The sequence below is a fragment of the Tripterygium wilfordii genome, chromosome 6, assembly GCF_013401445.1.
Source record: "Tripterygium wilfordii isolate XIE 37 chromosome 6, ASM1340144v1, whole genome shotgun sequence".
Taxonomy (NCBI): Eukaryota; Viridiplantae; Streptophyta; class Magnoliopsida; order Celastrales; family Celastraceae; genus Tripterygium; species Tripterygium wilfordii.
Window position 1 is genome coordinate 3,201,537 of NC_052237.1, and position 15,713 is coordinate 3,217,249.

General features: G+C 37.2%; 2 protein-coding genes across 5 annotated transcripts; one reads left to right on the forward strand and one right to left on the reverse strand.

Annotated features, from left to right (window-relative positions):
* The first annotated feature begins 1,874 nt into the window (after positions 1–1,874).
* On the forward strand, positions 1,875–6,538 carry LOC119999901 (OVARIAN TUMOR DOMAIN-containing deubiquitinating enzyme 1-like). Its single transcript, XM_038847707.1, has 10 exons — positions 1,875–2,196; positions 2,624–2,796; positions 3,082–3,147; positions 3,239–3,322; positions 3,465–3,605; positions 4,648–4,700; positions 4,903–4,952; positions 5,027–5,127; positions 5,536–5,819; positions 6,282–6,538. Exons 2-9 carry the CDS (start codon positions 2,629–2,631, stop codon positions 5,800–5,802), a joined length of 930 nt encoding a protein of 309 aa, XP_038703635.1. The 5' UTR covers positions 1,875–2,196; positions 2,624–2,628; the 3' UTR covers positions 5,803–5,819; positions 6,282–6,538.
* Positions 6,539–6,743: 205 nt separating this feature from the next.
* Positions 6,744–13,697, reverse strand: LOC119999900 (protein MEI2-like 4). 4 transcript variants are annotated; one of them, XM_038847706.1, is made up of 14 exons: positions 13,268–13,697; positions 12,654–12,847; positions 12,405–12,450; positions 11,881–12,207; positions 11,282–11,706; positions 11,014–11,172; positions 10,710–10,826; positions 10,484–10,635; positions 10,314–10,348; positions 8,899–9,535; positions 7,864–7,948; positions 7,633–7,701; positions 7,367–7,546; positions 6,744–7,149 (listed from the first exon to the last, which is right to left on the reverse strand). In XM_038847706.1, the coding sequence occupies exons 2-14, from the start codon at positions 12,729–12,731 to the stop codon at positions 7,018–7,020; spliced, it is 2,442 nt and encodes an 813-aa protein (XP_038703634.1). In that variant the 5' UTR covers positions 12,732–12,847; positions 13,268–13,697; the 3' UTR covers positions 6,744–7,017. The 4 variants fall into 4 exon arrangements, with proteins under 4 accessions (XP_038703634.1, XP_038703632.1, XP_038703633.1 ...); XM_038847704.1 differs by having other exon boundaries at positions 10,251–10,348; XM_038847705.1 differs by having other exon boundaries at positions 10,314–10,351.
* Positions 13,698–15,713: the final 2,016 nt, after the last annotated feature.

Genomic DNA, 15,713 nt, shown 5'->3' on the forward strand with positions numbered 1-15,713 from the left:
TTTCGTATCTACACAGCCTTGTAATGAATCAAAGTAGGATTATTGGAGAGGGATCACTACAACAACACACACAATTGTGCGCACAAACGGAGACCAAAAAAGTAAGCAGGAGTAACTGACGCAACCGAAAGTTTAAAACTCAAAGAGTTGAATAAAATCAAAATTCTTATTGAAATCAAAAGTAATAGATGTTCCACAAAACCCTCCTAATGACATATATATAAATGAGAAACCCTAATAAGCCTAGAAAACCGAACAATACTTGAAAACAAATAAGGAAATCCAAAAGAAACTAAAACACCTAGCAAAGAGGTTAAGCGTCGTTTTCTGTCCTAATGAGAACTCTTCAAGCGGGTTCCACCCGAGTTGCCCTAGGTGAATTTCAATTCAGTCTTTAAAAAGATATTATGGGCCTCATAACTCTAAACTAATCAAAAGTCAGGGGCGGCCCTGGGGTGGGGCGACACGGGCCCCCAAATCCCCAGGCCCCAAATTTTTTTAAAAAATATTGATTTTATATTAATCTAAACACAAAAAACCAATTAAAAACTAACAATTCTCCACATATTTCAACTAAAAAACTAATAAAAGAAAATTTTTTGATTTTAAAATAAATAAAAAAGAAAACGCGGGCCCCTTTTCTAGAGCTCGCCCGGGGCCCCTGTAAACTCAGGTACACCACTGTCAAAAGTTACGACCACTTTTAGATTTACCGATAAACCTTTAAACTGGATTTCGTTTCTTGATCTTTTAACGCTCCAAACATTCCTCCTACTAGACATACCTTTCTTCAATCTTCTTACATGTATTCGGGTGATTTATTGGTAGCTATGGTCTTCAAACGTCTTACCTCTTTTATGCCATAGACAACAAGCTGTTACAGCTACACAAGGTATGGTTTTGTAAAATATAACCCAGAAAATGTATCCCCAAGAAAGCAATATAACACAAGTTTGCGGCAAATCCCTCATTGATTCCTAATTCTCCACATTGGAACACTTACAGTTAACAATAGAAACTAATATAAATTCACACAGCAATAAAAAAAATATGCATAAATTACATTTTGTGTATGACTAGATGAGAATATCATTATCTCTAGCAATACCATTGTGGTTTTGCGCTTGGCTCTTGGAGAACATACGCTTTCGTGGGGCTGTTAGTTCGAATTTAGATTCATATTGTATTTTGGACAAATAATCATTCTCGATCTTAAAAAGAAAAAAAAAATCTCTATATATGGAAATCAAGCATGCAAAAATAGGTAAGGAAGAATGAAATGGCCAACTAATGTCTATCCACGAATGGGCACTTCCTTCTATATTCTTAACTTTTTTGAATTCTTACCATGTTTGAAACAAAACAACTGTATTAAAGAGGATTTACATTACAGTTATAACTATCACCAGCTCAGCATGACGGTATAGAAAAGCCCAACCCTAAAGAGGCTCATCATTAAGTCTCAAACCTAAAGTGGGCTTTCCCTTTCATGGACTGACCCTGTAAGAGTATGATGACTGCTCTAAGAGGCCCACTTTTAAAATATTAATAATATTAAAAAATTATTAATATTTTAAAATGTTAGTCCTGCTTTTATTAATTATTATTTTTATTATAAAATATATGTTATTATTAACTTTTTTTAAATAGGTTTTTATATTTAAATTTAATATAAAAACAATAAAATTTAATATTATAATACTTTGATTCAATAACTTTTTCACTAAAATATATTAGTCGATTGCAATCGATTGCAATCGATTCTCTTTACCAACAAAATATCTTCTTGTGAAAGATCCACAAAATAATGAAATTTATTTATTTATTTATTATTATTCACTGGATTTGGTTTAAAATTTATCGCATGCTTTTAGATTTGGTAACGGAGCCCTAAAAAGGCTAAAACCGCAGAGAGAGGCCTATTTGAAAATCGATTTGGAAAGAAAGGCGTGTTTTATACTTTTGCTCGCTCCCCTCCCTCCCTCTTGAAAGTTGAAAGGCAAACCGGTATATCCACAAGCGGATGAGAGAGCGTGGAGCTTCAAGTCACTGCGAACTCAAATCGGAAAATTCACCGGTTCGGAGAATAACGGATCAACGGAGGCCTCGATCTCGTAGTTAGTTATCTTTCACTTTCACTGGATCGTTAATTGGACGGAAGTATCAGCCAAATATTAGATCGCACAATCGCGTCAGGTATGTATTGGATTCGTCTTCAGAATCGAACTGAGTATAATCTCAAGCAATTCATTCTCACTCTAGTGTTAGAGATTGTAGAAGCGTCATTTCAAACCTCCGCACACATGTTTGGGGTCTCGTGGAAGTAACATTTCGTGATTTCGCTATCACTTTGGCGCTCGGAATCGGACTCGGAAGTGTCGTTTACTGTGTTAATTCTAATTGTCATTTTCAAAAAAAATTGAGCGAAAGCATGAAGTTCAATCTTTCATTCTCACTGAAGTACTTCATGCCTTTGATCGCAACCATAGCGTTGTATCACTTAGAGCATTTCTTACAGCGCATAAGTCGTTATTGTTTCGGTGATTTTCTGGAAAGATTGTTCATAATCATATAAATATATTTCATATATTTACATTTTTGTATTCCTTATATCCGCTTGAAGAGAGGATGGAGAAACAGGAGAGGCAGGTAGCGGATGGGGAGATGGAACCTAACGAGTCAATTGAAGCATCCCATTTTGATGATTTGGAGACTTTTGCTGACGAGGACATCATGCAGCAGCAATATGATATTCAGGCGGAGGAGGCAGTCAAAGCTCCATTCGTTGGTGACAAGGCAAGACCGATTTACATCACTTTATGTTTGGTTACCTTTTCCACTTTTTATTTGTTCCTTTTTTATTTATTTAATTTGTTATGCTGTTCTTCGATGTTTTCTAGTTGCATTAAAACTTTTTGTTTTTTTTTTTTAAAAAAATTATATTTTTTATTTGCTGACCCCAAATTTTTTGGATAAAAGCTCGGATGATAATGGTATATTTTTTATATGTTGTTGGTTTCATTTTTATTTTGTTCAAATTTTTCTTGGAGCTGAATAAACAACTTTCGTTTGATGGCACAGGAACCTCTTTCTTCATTAGCTGCTGAATATCAATCTGGCAGCCCCATTTTGCTGGAAAAGATTAAGGTTCTTGCGTTTTTGTGTGTGTGGGTGTTGCTGTGTTTCTTATCTCAAATATTATGGTATTTATAGGGTTACCATAATTGGTGTTGAGCAGGTACTTGGGGAACAGTATGCTGCCATTAGGCGGGCACGTGGAGATGGGAACTGTTTCTTTCGAAGCTTTATGTTTTCATATCTCGTATGTATATATTGATATGCGTATGGGTGTATCTTGTTGGTTTATATTACAATTTATATGACAACATTGTTTGGTGGAAGAAAGTTCAGTTAGTCTGCGATAGTAAACTATCTATTAAATAGTTTGTGGATTGCTAAAATAGGAGCACATTCTGGATTCACAAGATAAAGCAGAAGTTGCTCGGATTAAGGAAAATGTTGAACTATGTAGAAAAACTCTTCAGAGCCTGGGTTACGCAGACTTCACATTTGAGGATTTTTTTCTCGGTAAGCCAATTATCTGCGTCTTTCTAGTTTACACAAAAAGCTACACTTATTTACAGTATATTGAGCTCTTTATGGTTACTATACGTAAATGTTTAGATAGCAATTGAATATTGATTTCATTCAGAAACATGAGGGTTGACTTTTAATAGATGGAAATATGCTACCTTCACCAATCAAAGTGCAAGTCGCAGATTTTGTAGATGTAGTTTTCTTTGAATACGCTTGTCTGAGCTATAAGGTACTTCTTTTCATTTACTGCATTAATATGGTGCCAACATACGTGGACCTTTGACTTTTGATGCCAAATGAAGCCCAAACAGGGAATAAGAAGTATTCACAACCTGTATCATTAATACCATGCTCTAAGCATCGGTGTCAAATACGAAGACAAAATCTCTCAGCCGATAGGATATGCCTTAATGGATGTATGCATGCTTACTGACAAGCAAAAGATGATAAGGATCACTAAATAGCTGATTCTTGGTATAGTTATCCAGGCATCCAGCCAAAGTGATGGTTTTTTTTGGTTCCCTTTATTACTATTTCACAGTTTTACTAGGATGTTTTCGTGTGTATTTTCAAGCATTGGAGAGCTCTGTAGCATTATGATAGAAGAAACCGGGCTGGAACTTTCAACATTTGTTGTCTTATTATTGCTTGCGTATTTATTGATGTTGTTTTTTGTAGTTGATTTTAAAAATAGTACCGTTTCCTTGAATTTCAAGCCGTGAAAAGAAAAGGCTTAGGAAGAATAAGGAGATAGCAAGTTACAAAGCCACTATCTTCTTCGTTTTTATCCCCTGAAGGTTTGGTTTTAAAGAATTTCTGCGATATTGCAAATCCCATTGGCTCGCATGGCTGGGATCTTCATTAGTATGCTTTGCCATTTAGAAGATTTATTTTGACATTTATTATGTAGGGAACATAGAACAGCCCAACTTTGTGCTAAGATGTGAACGAAAGTCCTAGTTTATCACCGTGGCAGACAAAGCCATAGTGTTCTCTGTCTTTATTACATATGGTCTGCACCTCTGATTCAGTTTGCAAAATATCTTTCAGTTATTCCTTGAGCAGCTGGACAGTGTCCTTCAGGGAAGCGAGACTTCAATAAGGTATGGATCTGCATCATTTCTGTTAATGATTTTGTTTTGCTTGTAATTTTGAGTATTTCTTCATTATCCTCCCAGCCCTTCCCCAGTTTAAGCATGCGCTGTGGTTTATTTATATGCAGAACCTCCCAGTTGTCGGCTATGGATCAATTAATGTTTCGAGTTTCAGCTATAACCTTTTCTTATCATTTTTAGTATCTTGCAGTCCTGATGAGCTCATACTTCGTTGTCGGGATCAGTCAGTATCTGACTATGGTGAGAACTTCAAAAATCTCATGAAATCAATACTTGCTTTCCTACAATATCTCCTGACAAAGTTGGTCGGTTAGTTGTAATGTTTTTCAGATTTGTTACCTCTGGTGAAATAAGAAAGCGTTCTGAGTTTTTCGAACCCTTTATATTGGGATTAGCAAATTCAACTGTTGAACAGGTTTGTTCAGTCTGATTAAATTTTGTTTTTTAAAAGCTTCCCATCTTCCCTGCATTATAATTTTCTCATTGGTACATCAGATAGGGGTATTTTCATTCCCTGTTTATGAAGTATAAAATTGATATCTCGTTTGCATAGGTTATGTGTCTAGTGGTACTGACCTTTTATGAGGAGGTGCTAGGTTCAAACCCAGACTTTTAGTTGGAAAAGGTTTTGAAGGGAAGGAGGGGTTACCTTGTTATGCAGATAGCCATAGGACTGAAAAGAGATGAACGCTTACACCTGCATAAATTACAGCAACCTGTAGTTGTCTGATCTTTACTCTTTTTTGTATATTTAACCACTGTCGTGTAGTGAAGTTTGGGCAGTGATTTCTTTCACGCTCACGTATTAATCTGTTTTTTGCAGTTTTGCAAGTCATCTGTGGAACCTATGGGTGAGGAGAGTGATCATGTTCACATTACTGCCCTGTCAGACGCACTGGGAGTGCCAGTCCGTGTAGTTTACCTAGATCGGAGCTCCTGTGATGCTGGTGGCATGAGTGTTAATCATCACGATTTTATTCCTGCTACTGGCGATCTCCCAAATGCTTCTAGCGGTAACTCAGAGACCATTAAGCCTTTCATTACACTGCTGTATCGCCCGGGGCACTATGACATTCTCTACCCAAAGTGATAACTTCACCTTTTATGGTAAGCTGTTGTCATATTTCATTTGCATCATCAGTATAATGGTGCATAACTTAACCTGTGGAGATGACTTGTACCTAAAACTACCCAAATCCTACTTTGCTTTGATGCCTAATAGCGCCTGGCTCATCATAAATTCCATCATTTGCAAGAAGCTAGGTTCTTTGCAGTTGACTGACTGACTAATCACAATGCATTTCACCATGACTTGGAAATCTTCTCCATCATGATTGTGACTCATTACAGTGCATTGCCTAGATTGTATTAATGGATACTGCACTTGTGGTGGGCCCTTGTGAACCAATTGTTCATATTCTGACACATTGTCGTGCATTCAGAGAGAAGAAAAATACAATCGCACATTATTGATTGATGGATTATTAATATTTTGTTAATAGACTTTTTGCTTATAAATGTTTTGTGGACTTTGTTAACAATGTCTTAGTAAATGATTGGGCTGTGCAGGTAGATCTAAGTTGTGGATGGACTCATCTTCACGGGATAAAGGCCTGTAGTTCATCTCTCTCTGTGCTGTATTTTGCTGTTCAGTCATTTCTAAACTTTGCAAGTGGGGACTTAAAATGTCGGGACTAGTTTTTGATTTCAATTCTATAATGCATCATATGAGCAGAGCATGTACTCATCACCTGGTCTTTGATCGTTGCCAAATTTGCTTCTCAAGAAACAAGTTTTCGACGTGCTTACTGGGTAATTTGCAAAAATTGGTTGAGGTATTATAAGTGGCCGTAATTTTTCCTCATATTGCTAAAATTTTCGATACGTTCAACTTGTTTTACCATTTCAAATCATGTCCTTTTAGGTTGTCCCTTCATTTTTTTACTCTCCTATATAAATTCTCTCGATTTCTCTTATCACTTTATCGCTATCTCTATGTTAAAAATGCTCATACACTATTAAGACAACATATACTGTGAAATATGCCCCGATGGGCATCAAAATTTTCGAAGCTCATCTTTGCTCCTTTGTTCTAATTATTTCAGAAATTGTTACAACTGAAAATTTTGGAGAAAGTTTTGGAAAATAACTTTAGCTCTCACTATACATTTTTCTCCTTCATTATTTAGGAGACTTCTCAAAAGCAGCGAAAAAACTCCCCCAATAAAGCCACTCCAATATTACCTCATCTGGGTATGTGGATCAATCGATCCCACATGGGTTAGGGCCTAGTAAAGCAAGCAGGTCAAATTGTGTTATCACCGGAAGAATCCTCCCCATTAGACAAGTATGGTGTGCATTCTTGTGTGTTCTCATCTTGGGTGCTTCGAGCTTTCCCGAGTCTTGCTCGAACATTAACCCCCATTGGGAAGGGCACCTGAAGATAATTGGGAAAAAAGAAGTGGTTGGTATAGATACTATCTGGAGACAGCAGAATTCCCTTTCTATACACTCGAGCTTGAATCCATTTTCTATCACGAGTTCGAAATTAACTTCACCACATTTAGGAGGCTAGTCTGGGTGGTTTCTTCAAGCAAATGACATATAAATGTTATGTAAAAAAGTGTGGGCATAATCGAACATGATGACCATACCTGGTCACCTGCATTTGGGCCATCAGTATCGAACAAGATTGGTCTGCAACGTTTATCCTCATTCATCAAGCTTGAGTTCTGGAAATGTGCAACGAGAGCAGCTTTTCCTTGAATACGACCATATGCAAGTGTTGCCACCTTTTCACTATTGAACTTCTCCCATCTCTTTCCATTGAATGCCTGATATGAATGAATATAATTGTCTACTTCAGTTTTAGTCTGGGTGCATATTGTTTATCGACAAAATAGCTAAGACAAAGCAAAACCTGATAAAATGGGACGATTAAGCGGGGATCAGTCATATTGATGAACGCATAGCCCACGTTGCATTTGTTCTGCACCAAACTTGAAGGTTATTGTGCATATAATGCAAAAGTGCAAGTCTAACAGAGTTGTTGCTTTTTTTTCCCCAAAAAGAAAAAATTAAATAAAAGAAGTTGGTTTCTCCCTGCAACCCCACTCGCACTGCATGATGTTAAAAGGGCAGATGCACTTGCCTTAAAATCAATCGGTAGATAAATGAAATCGTACGATCCTCGATGGCGTTCATCGATTGCAGCCAGAAGCATCTTCGAAGTATACCTGCAATTTTTGTCATATTAACTTGCAAATCATGAGGTGCCAAGAAGACCAACGAAGAGATTCAATCAATTAATGCAAATATCTCTTCCGCTTTAAAATTGTAGAGTCAGATAATGGAAATGTTTTACTAAAACAGAATAATGCAAATTTACTAATCTAAAACTCCTCATTAGAACATTTGGATAGTCCAAGGGTGCCATAATTTATAGCACAATATTTCCTAGATCTAATTCAATTAACATTTCCGAGCATCATATCAAGCAGAGATTTTGTATTGGACTTCAGAACCGCAAATAAATAACCACCCCCCACCAACCTGATGCCAGTTGAACAATCTAATGTTATGGGTTGCACAAGGACCTTTGCCAATATATAGTTATATAACAGTGAAATACATAAAAGAAGAGGTTTAAATGGAAATAGAAAGAACAGCAAAATTTAAGCACTTGCTACAGTCAAGATATCGGATTATTACCCCCACTCCCCAGGACTGAGTTCGTACTAAGAGAGATTGAGCTAATGTAGATGATAGGAGTACAAGTGAAACAGCACAGGAGTACATGAGCAGCCAAGCATGCACTTGGCATGTCCATGTGTGCTCCCCTCTTCTAGAAGAGCATACCAAAATCTGTATCTGAAATATTTATAGTGGACTAAGAGAATCAAGTGCAATCTTCTGGTGAATATCTAAGGTTAGGCTTATTCTAGTTTTGTCCAACCAATCTTTGCCTCAACAATACTGACATGTCTAAACTGCCAAGATTTTATGAATCATTTAGTGTGCCGCACAAATACCAGGTACATGCACTATGATAAATACTACTAAGTACTACTTTCTTTTTGATAAACAAATACTACTAACTACTAAAGCAATAGCATTAGAATAATACAAAATTAGGACACAATTTTATCAAGATAATCAAAAAAAATTGAAGATAAGTATCACATACTTGTTAGGTATATTCTTTATCATGAGAGTTGTTCGGCTGTCCTCCCCTTGCAATATTCGATCAATATCAAGTTCATACTGTTTCTTGTCAGTCTGGTTAATACTGCCCTCATTTCTGCGGCTTCTCACACGATCATTAGGATAATCAAATGAACTCATCATGGGCATCATTGGGCCTCTGCTAGGGAACATTGGACTCCTTTGATGCTGGGGTTGAACTCCTATGATTTTAGGAGGAATTGGAAGATCCATAAAATTGCCACGAATGCGAGGAAAGACGCTAGGAGAGACAAATTCCATTGGATGCAATGAATTGTTAGAAATTCTCATGGTCCCCAGAGAACCTGGGTGAAAGCCAGGAGCTTCAGGAGACTCCATTGCATAGGCATGCTGCCTGTCCCAGATAGAAGGATTGACAGTTGGTGCTGACCCGACATGGTGGTTATTCATGGGTAGAGTGTTCAACATATGGGATGGTGCTCTAAGAAGTCCATGCATCTGTGGTGGGGTCTGAACTCCATTGACAAATGACGGAGAGTTCGGCCATATCATGCCAGGGGTCTGGGGTTGATAGGAACTGCTCCATGTAAATGAATGTCCGGGAAGAGTACAATTCCCATTACCGGCCGACACAAAAGCTGGTAGCAATGCAAAGTTTTCTCAGATTTAATTAATAAGAAATGTCAAACTTAAATTATTTGAACACTGTTTTCTTTCAAATGACAAGTCCATCGTAGATATTTACATATTTGAATATGAAGATGTATAAGCATGAAACCCTTATAACCATGAGAAAATAACTTTAAAGAGATCCTCCCAAAGAAATCATAGCAATCAAGCGTATCAACTCAGTAATGGAGTGTTTAGATACTGTTGGTCATTCCATGAACAAGAAAGTTAAAAGTCTAAGATAAATTTACTTTACAAATCAACTTTACCCTTAACATCTATAACTTTTCAAACTTTTCCTTAAAAAGAAACCCTTTTCTTTCAGTTTTAGGGAGAACTTTCCAATAATTCTGAAAAAAACACCACACTGCTCGTTACCAACAGTTGCACGAGACTGAGCCGCAAAATAAAAAGACAACTGCACCTATTTATCCAGTGCACTTGCCACCATCGTTAAGTGCAACAGAAATGGGGTAACTTGACATGTGGTGGTTTCCGGTTGACGTTGGCGGCCATGGTGTCTAAATAATTACAATTAATTCTGCTATTCAAAACATCATGATACTCTGGGTCAAATGAGGTTGGAAGTGCCCTTGTTGACAAAGATCATTTAAAAACTTTAACAATATATTTGCAGTCAGTAATATCAGCTAGCAGGGTATATTATTAGCAAAATAGCAATACCAGGTAACATAGTGGTTGAATTATTTGGCGAGCTATTCTGTTGCAAATAAGAGCCACAATTACCACTTTCCAATTCTGAAGGAAATTGTTGCACCAAGCTTCTGTACATGGAAGATACAAGACGATATATTAGACGCAGATTCAGAGTTCAACCACAGAGAAAATATACCATAAGTTTAACAAGCAGAATGTGTAAATATTGCAAGAGCAGAGTGCATGCGCTTGGAAAGTACCTGCGTCTCGATCCAGCAGGATGGCCTGGCTCAAGCATGATCTTCTTGCCTGCAATATCAGTTTTGTTTAGAGCTTGAAGAGCAGTCTCTGCCGCTCTAATATCATAGAATTCAACAAATTTGTGATGAAGCCTGTTGGGGGCTTCACGGATCTGCAAAGCACAAAAAGAATGGCTCAACCTTTACTCATAGACGATTAAAACAGAAAAAATAGCAAACCTCTAACCTCCTTCACTTCTCCGTGGGCCCTAAATATCTGGACAAGGTCATCATTTGATACAGAAGTATCAAGGTTAAATATTAACAGGGTTCCTTGATTTATGTCTTCCTCAGATGGATTGTTCTGATCAAAAGAAAACAAGCAAGCATAAAATCATCAACAAATTTATGCATATACACCAAGTCACCAACAGAGAACAAAACAGCCAAGAAAACAATAATCTAACAAGAATGCTGCTCTTAGGTGGCTACGTCGATGATAAATTAACAAAATAACACGTCATGCAACAAGAGGAAAGGAAGAAGCTCACCTTTGGGATTGAGTAATGAATGTCAAGTTTCCTATGCTTCAATGGTTTGCTCTGAAGTGCTTTCATGGCATTTCTAGCAGCTCTGATATCATAATAGGAGATCATAACAAAACCACGATGTTTGCAGGCTGTATAAAGAGTGCGTATATCTCCAAATTGCTGCACATTCAAAATAACAAAAACGATAACAGCAGGGTCAAAAGTCAGTCAAGATTAAAAAAACACAAGAAAACCACAAGTAAGAAATTAAAATACATCCTATATATACCTCGAAAAGGGCCCTTAACTCAGAATCCTCAACATTGCTATTTATATTTCTCACGAATAGTGTTCTTGAAGGTAGTTCGCCATAAGGGTGTTCTCCAGCTACTGAGATATTATATAACCCCAGCTGACCGTGAGAAAATCCTTCAGGGTAGTCAGAATCTTTTTGCAGCATAAATTCATCGTCTCCCAAATCCATCCCTCCAACACTGCTAAAGACGTCTAGCTCGGGATCTTCTCCAGCATTACATTTGACCATGTGTAGCCTATCAATTAACCCAGAAAACAAATCATCATCATTGGGGAGAAGGTCTCCTATGGTTAGAGCCTCCATTTCTTCGAGTGATTCAAAGGGATCCTCTCCCTCACGATGGGAGGCAACAGTATCAACAGAATGGCCATACGAAACATTGTTTGAAGATAATCTCACTGCACCAAGAACACCAATATGAATAAACAACACGATGTCTGTGCATTTGAAGATTTTCTTACTTCATGCAGACCAGCAACCTTTGTGCGTGGCAAATTATTTATACTTGAGTAAGCTAGTAATAATACAAAGAATGCAAACATTAGGTAGTACTAATGAAGGGTAGAACTTACTCTTCCTACTAAATAACTCTGATAATGAGCTTGAGAAAAGACTATTCTCAGACTGAGCATTCATCATCTTATTTTTGTCCCCTTCCAAAAAGTAAGATGTTTTTGGCATTTTCATGATGGATCGTGTCCCCGCATCAGCGTCCCCTGGACTCAAGTAATGCAAGGACCGACTTGCCGCCCTCTCTGCTCCCACTGCAAGCCTATCTAAGCTATGATTCACAGCCTGTTTTTGCATTAGGAACTCAGGATGTTCCTTGGACTTCAGTGTCCGACAGTCCAGGGGTACATGTTTCTCATACGGTGATGAAGCAACTGGAGTCCCACCTCCTGTCAATGACATCAAATCAATCTTACTAAAACAACAATAAAACCATTGCGGACTTGCCATAACCTAGCTGAATGATCAGAACATTATACGCAAACAGAAGCTAGAGTTCCCAACATCTCAAGGAACCAAATCCATGCAAGTATATGCCACTAATGTACCAGAGTATCAGAATCTACAAATGATTTGGGATACTGACCGACATGATTGAGCATGTTGCCAGACTTCCAAAATCCAACCTGCCTCTGCCACATATACAGTGTAAGGAACATGAGACATTTGAAACAAACATAGCTTAGCTACATAAAAGAACAAGGAACTCTAACGTCTCAAATCCTTTTTTGCGTGCAAATCCAACACACAAGTTCTTAAACACGGAAAAATTCCTCCAACCCCATGATATATCTTATACAACAAAAGAAAAAATACAGATTAAATTTCCAAGTACCTCACGGGGAAAGAGAACATCCTCTGAGAAAAATGATGATGGAGAAGAACCCTGTAGCTCCATCGTTTCGGATGGCATGATTGATAAATCCTAGAATTTTACAGACCACAAAAATAAACGTTCACAACAGTTCATCAATGGCGCTTCACAACTGCACTCTAAGCAATCTAAGCTCCACCTCCAGCAAAGAAGCTCTGCAAGGAAAATTCCATAAAAACAATTCAATAACAGATATATATAAAAACCATGGAACCTGGTCAAAGACTAAATCACAAGATAAATTACACGGTCTAATAGAAAGATTAAATATAAAAGAAAATCTAGTACTTAATTGGCTCAAATATCTCGATTTTTAAAGCCCTGGAAGGAAACATAATTATCATATCTGATATAATTACTATAATTAGTGAGATTGAAAACTTTTAATTAAAAGCCACTCACGCTAAAATTGAACAAAATTTTGGAAATTCAGCGACCGATGGTACAGTTCACCACTCAAAATTAAACATGAAAACAAAGCATGCACGAAACTTTGGATCGAAGGATCAAAACACAAAAGGCACCTCAAAAAACACGTAATGCAAGAACAATTATAAAAGCGTGAACACAAGGACCTTCAGAATCCGGTAGATGGAACGCAATTCAGAGAGAAGAGGGAGAGCGAGAGGGCGGAGATTTTAAGCGGAGATGGAGGGAGACAGAGAAGTCGAATAAATTACGGCATAAGGCAAGGGAGGGAAATTGAACGGAGAAGGGATCATCTAGGCATCTGTGCCGTGTAAGATCCTCCAAAGCTTCCTTTGATTCCTTTTTTTCCCAACATTGCACGTTAACCACGTTACTTCTCTCTCTCTCTTAAAAAATTCTCACACCTCCATTTCTTCACGTTTTCTACCAAATTATTTTGTTATATCGGAATCTACGCAGTGCCCGGCGACACAGGCTCTCCGGCGAGTTCCCGAGCTCCCGCCAGAGAGAGAGGGCGAGAGAGAGCGAGAGGAAGAGAGAGCTTGGTATGTGGCTTTGAAACAACGGAGAAAATGAAAGAAAATTGAAAAAGAAAGAAAAAGACGGGGGCTCTTACAAAAGCGAGACTGATGAGGTGGACAAGCCGTTAAACTGTTTAACGGCGTTAGTCCTAATCCCGTTGAGTGGTCTAAGTAAAGGAAAAGGAAAGTCTTGATACGAATCTATATCGGATATTATTATCTATCCAGTCCCGTCCACGCTGGCACGAGCTAGAACCAGTAATCTAATTAAATGTATTGTGAAAAGACATTAATAGCCTTGGTTGGCATGATTGAGTCATTGAAACGGTTATCACTTTTAGGTAAATATGGTCAGGGGGTCCGGTACCATTCGAGTCAGTCATTGTGGGCCTTGAAATACGTGGGGCGTTTAAATTGTGAAGGCTTTTTTTTTTTTGCCCTCTGTTGAATGCGGCTTTTAAAGCAGCAGAAATAATCCGGTGCTGCTGCATAACACTGCAACTGGAATGCGTTTTGAGTGGTATTAATATAATATTACATATCATTAATTTGAATGGTATTAATAATGTTGACTTCCTGAAAATTGTTAGATACTTTAGTGTGTCAAATGTAATAAATTAAATTTAAATTTTGATTTTTCAACTAAAATATTCATTCCCACCTCACTAAGAATGTTGAATTCCACAGTCTTACGGATCTCAATTATTTCAAATATTTGATTTTGTTTTCAATTTACAACTAATATTAACTATGTTAGGGATTACATATGAATTATCATTGGCTTTGTAAATAAAAGATAGAGACATATTAAATGTTATTATGATAATTACAATGTATCTTTTTATTGCTTTGAACTATTATTAATGTGTTTTTGTATTTGCAATCAATAATCATAAATCGATTACATATAGAACCCAACAAAAAAAAATCTGAGGGCACTGCCCCCGGACCCCTATAATACTTTTGCGCCCTCACTAATTCAAATTTCTGAATTCACCGTTGTGCATATCATTTTCATATGGATCATGTGAAACTAAAAGACCCACGAGTTTCACATAAGTCATTTGAGGGAGGCATTGATAACGAAGACGGAGTTGATAAGATAAAAATCGTGAACATACTGTTTTAACTGACACGTGTCCCTTGGCATTATAATTATTCAGCATAAAAAATAAAGAATCTCTTTAATAATAATAATGGGAATACTAGACCAACCCCTGGCCCAACATCCCCCCTACTTTATCTTTTCGGGGACAATCCATAGATGAGATTCTGGCCCAACCACATGATTGGTTGCTAGAGTTCAAACTTCTATGTGTCCACTGTTGATTGGATTTAAAATTTACACCGTTAACAGTTTTTTTAAATTGTTTATATCTTTTTTCTTTGGTCAGAAAACCCACCAAAACACTCTAAAATCAATATTGTTGATTTTGGATCTCAATCTCCATGACTTTATTCTTCTAAGCCGTAGCATATTATATTTAAATCTATAAAAAGTCTTGGTTATATAAGGGGATTCAATCTTTACTTATAAACCACTTAATTGGGTTAACCCGATTCGATATGAAATTTTAATTTTGACACTCTGATGTATAATTTTAGTCTCGACTCTTGATAAAGATTATCATTACTATTACTCAATTTATTCAAAACTAAGAAAATACATCAACACACCCAAGTCACGAGTTAGAGTGATAAATATGATGTGTATCACCCTGATGATCAGGTTCGAATCCTCCTTCCTCCTTTTAAAAAAAATACATTAACGACAACGAGGATCACACTCATCATATTTCGAGACATCCAAACACACCCTTTGGGGAATGCAGCCGATCCATTGGATCTCCACGACCCATTATACAACAGAGTTCTTAGACCGGTGAACTTTTGAGGCTTTTCACCATGAAAACTCTTGCAAGAGCCAACTTGAATACCCTCCACCATGAAAACTTTTGGCATCGAACTATCGATGCACATAAATCTGTTTAGTACTGAAAAATAAAAGAAGGTCTCTCGTCTCTTCCAATTGGAAGGGAACTTGTTCCCATATGACATATCTCATTAGCCA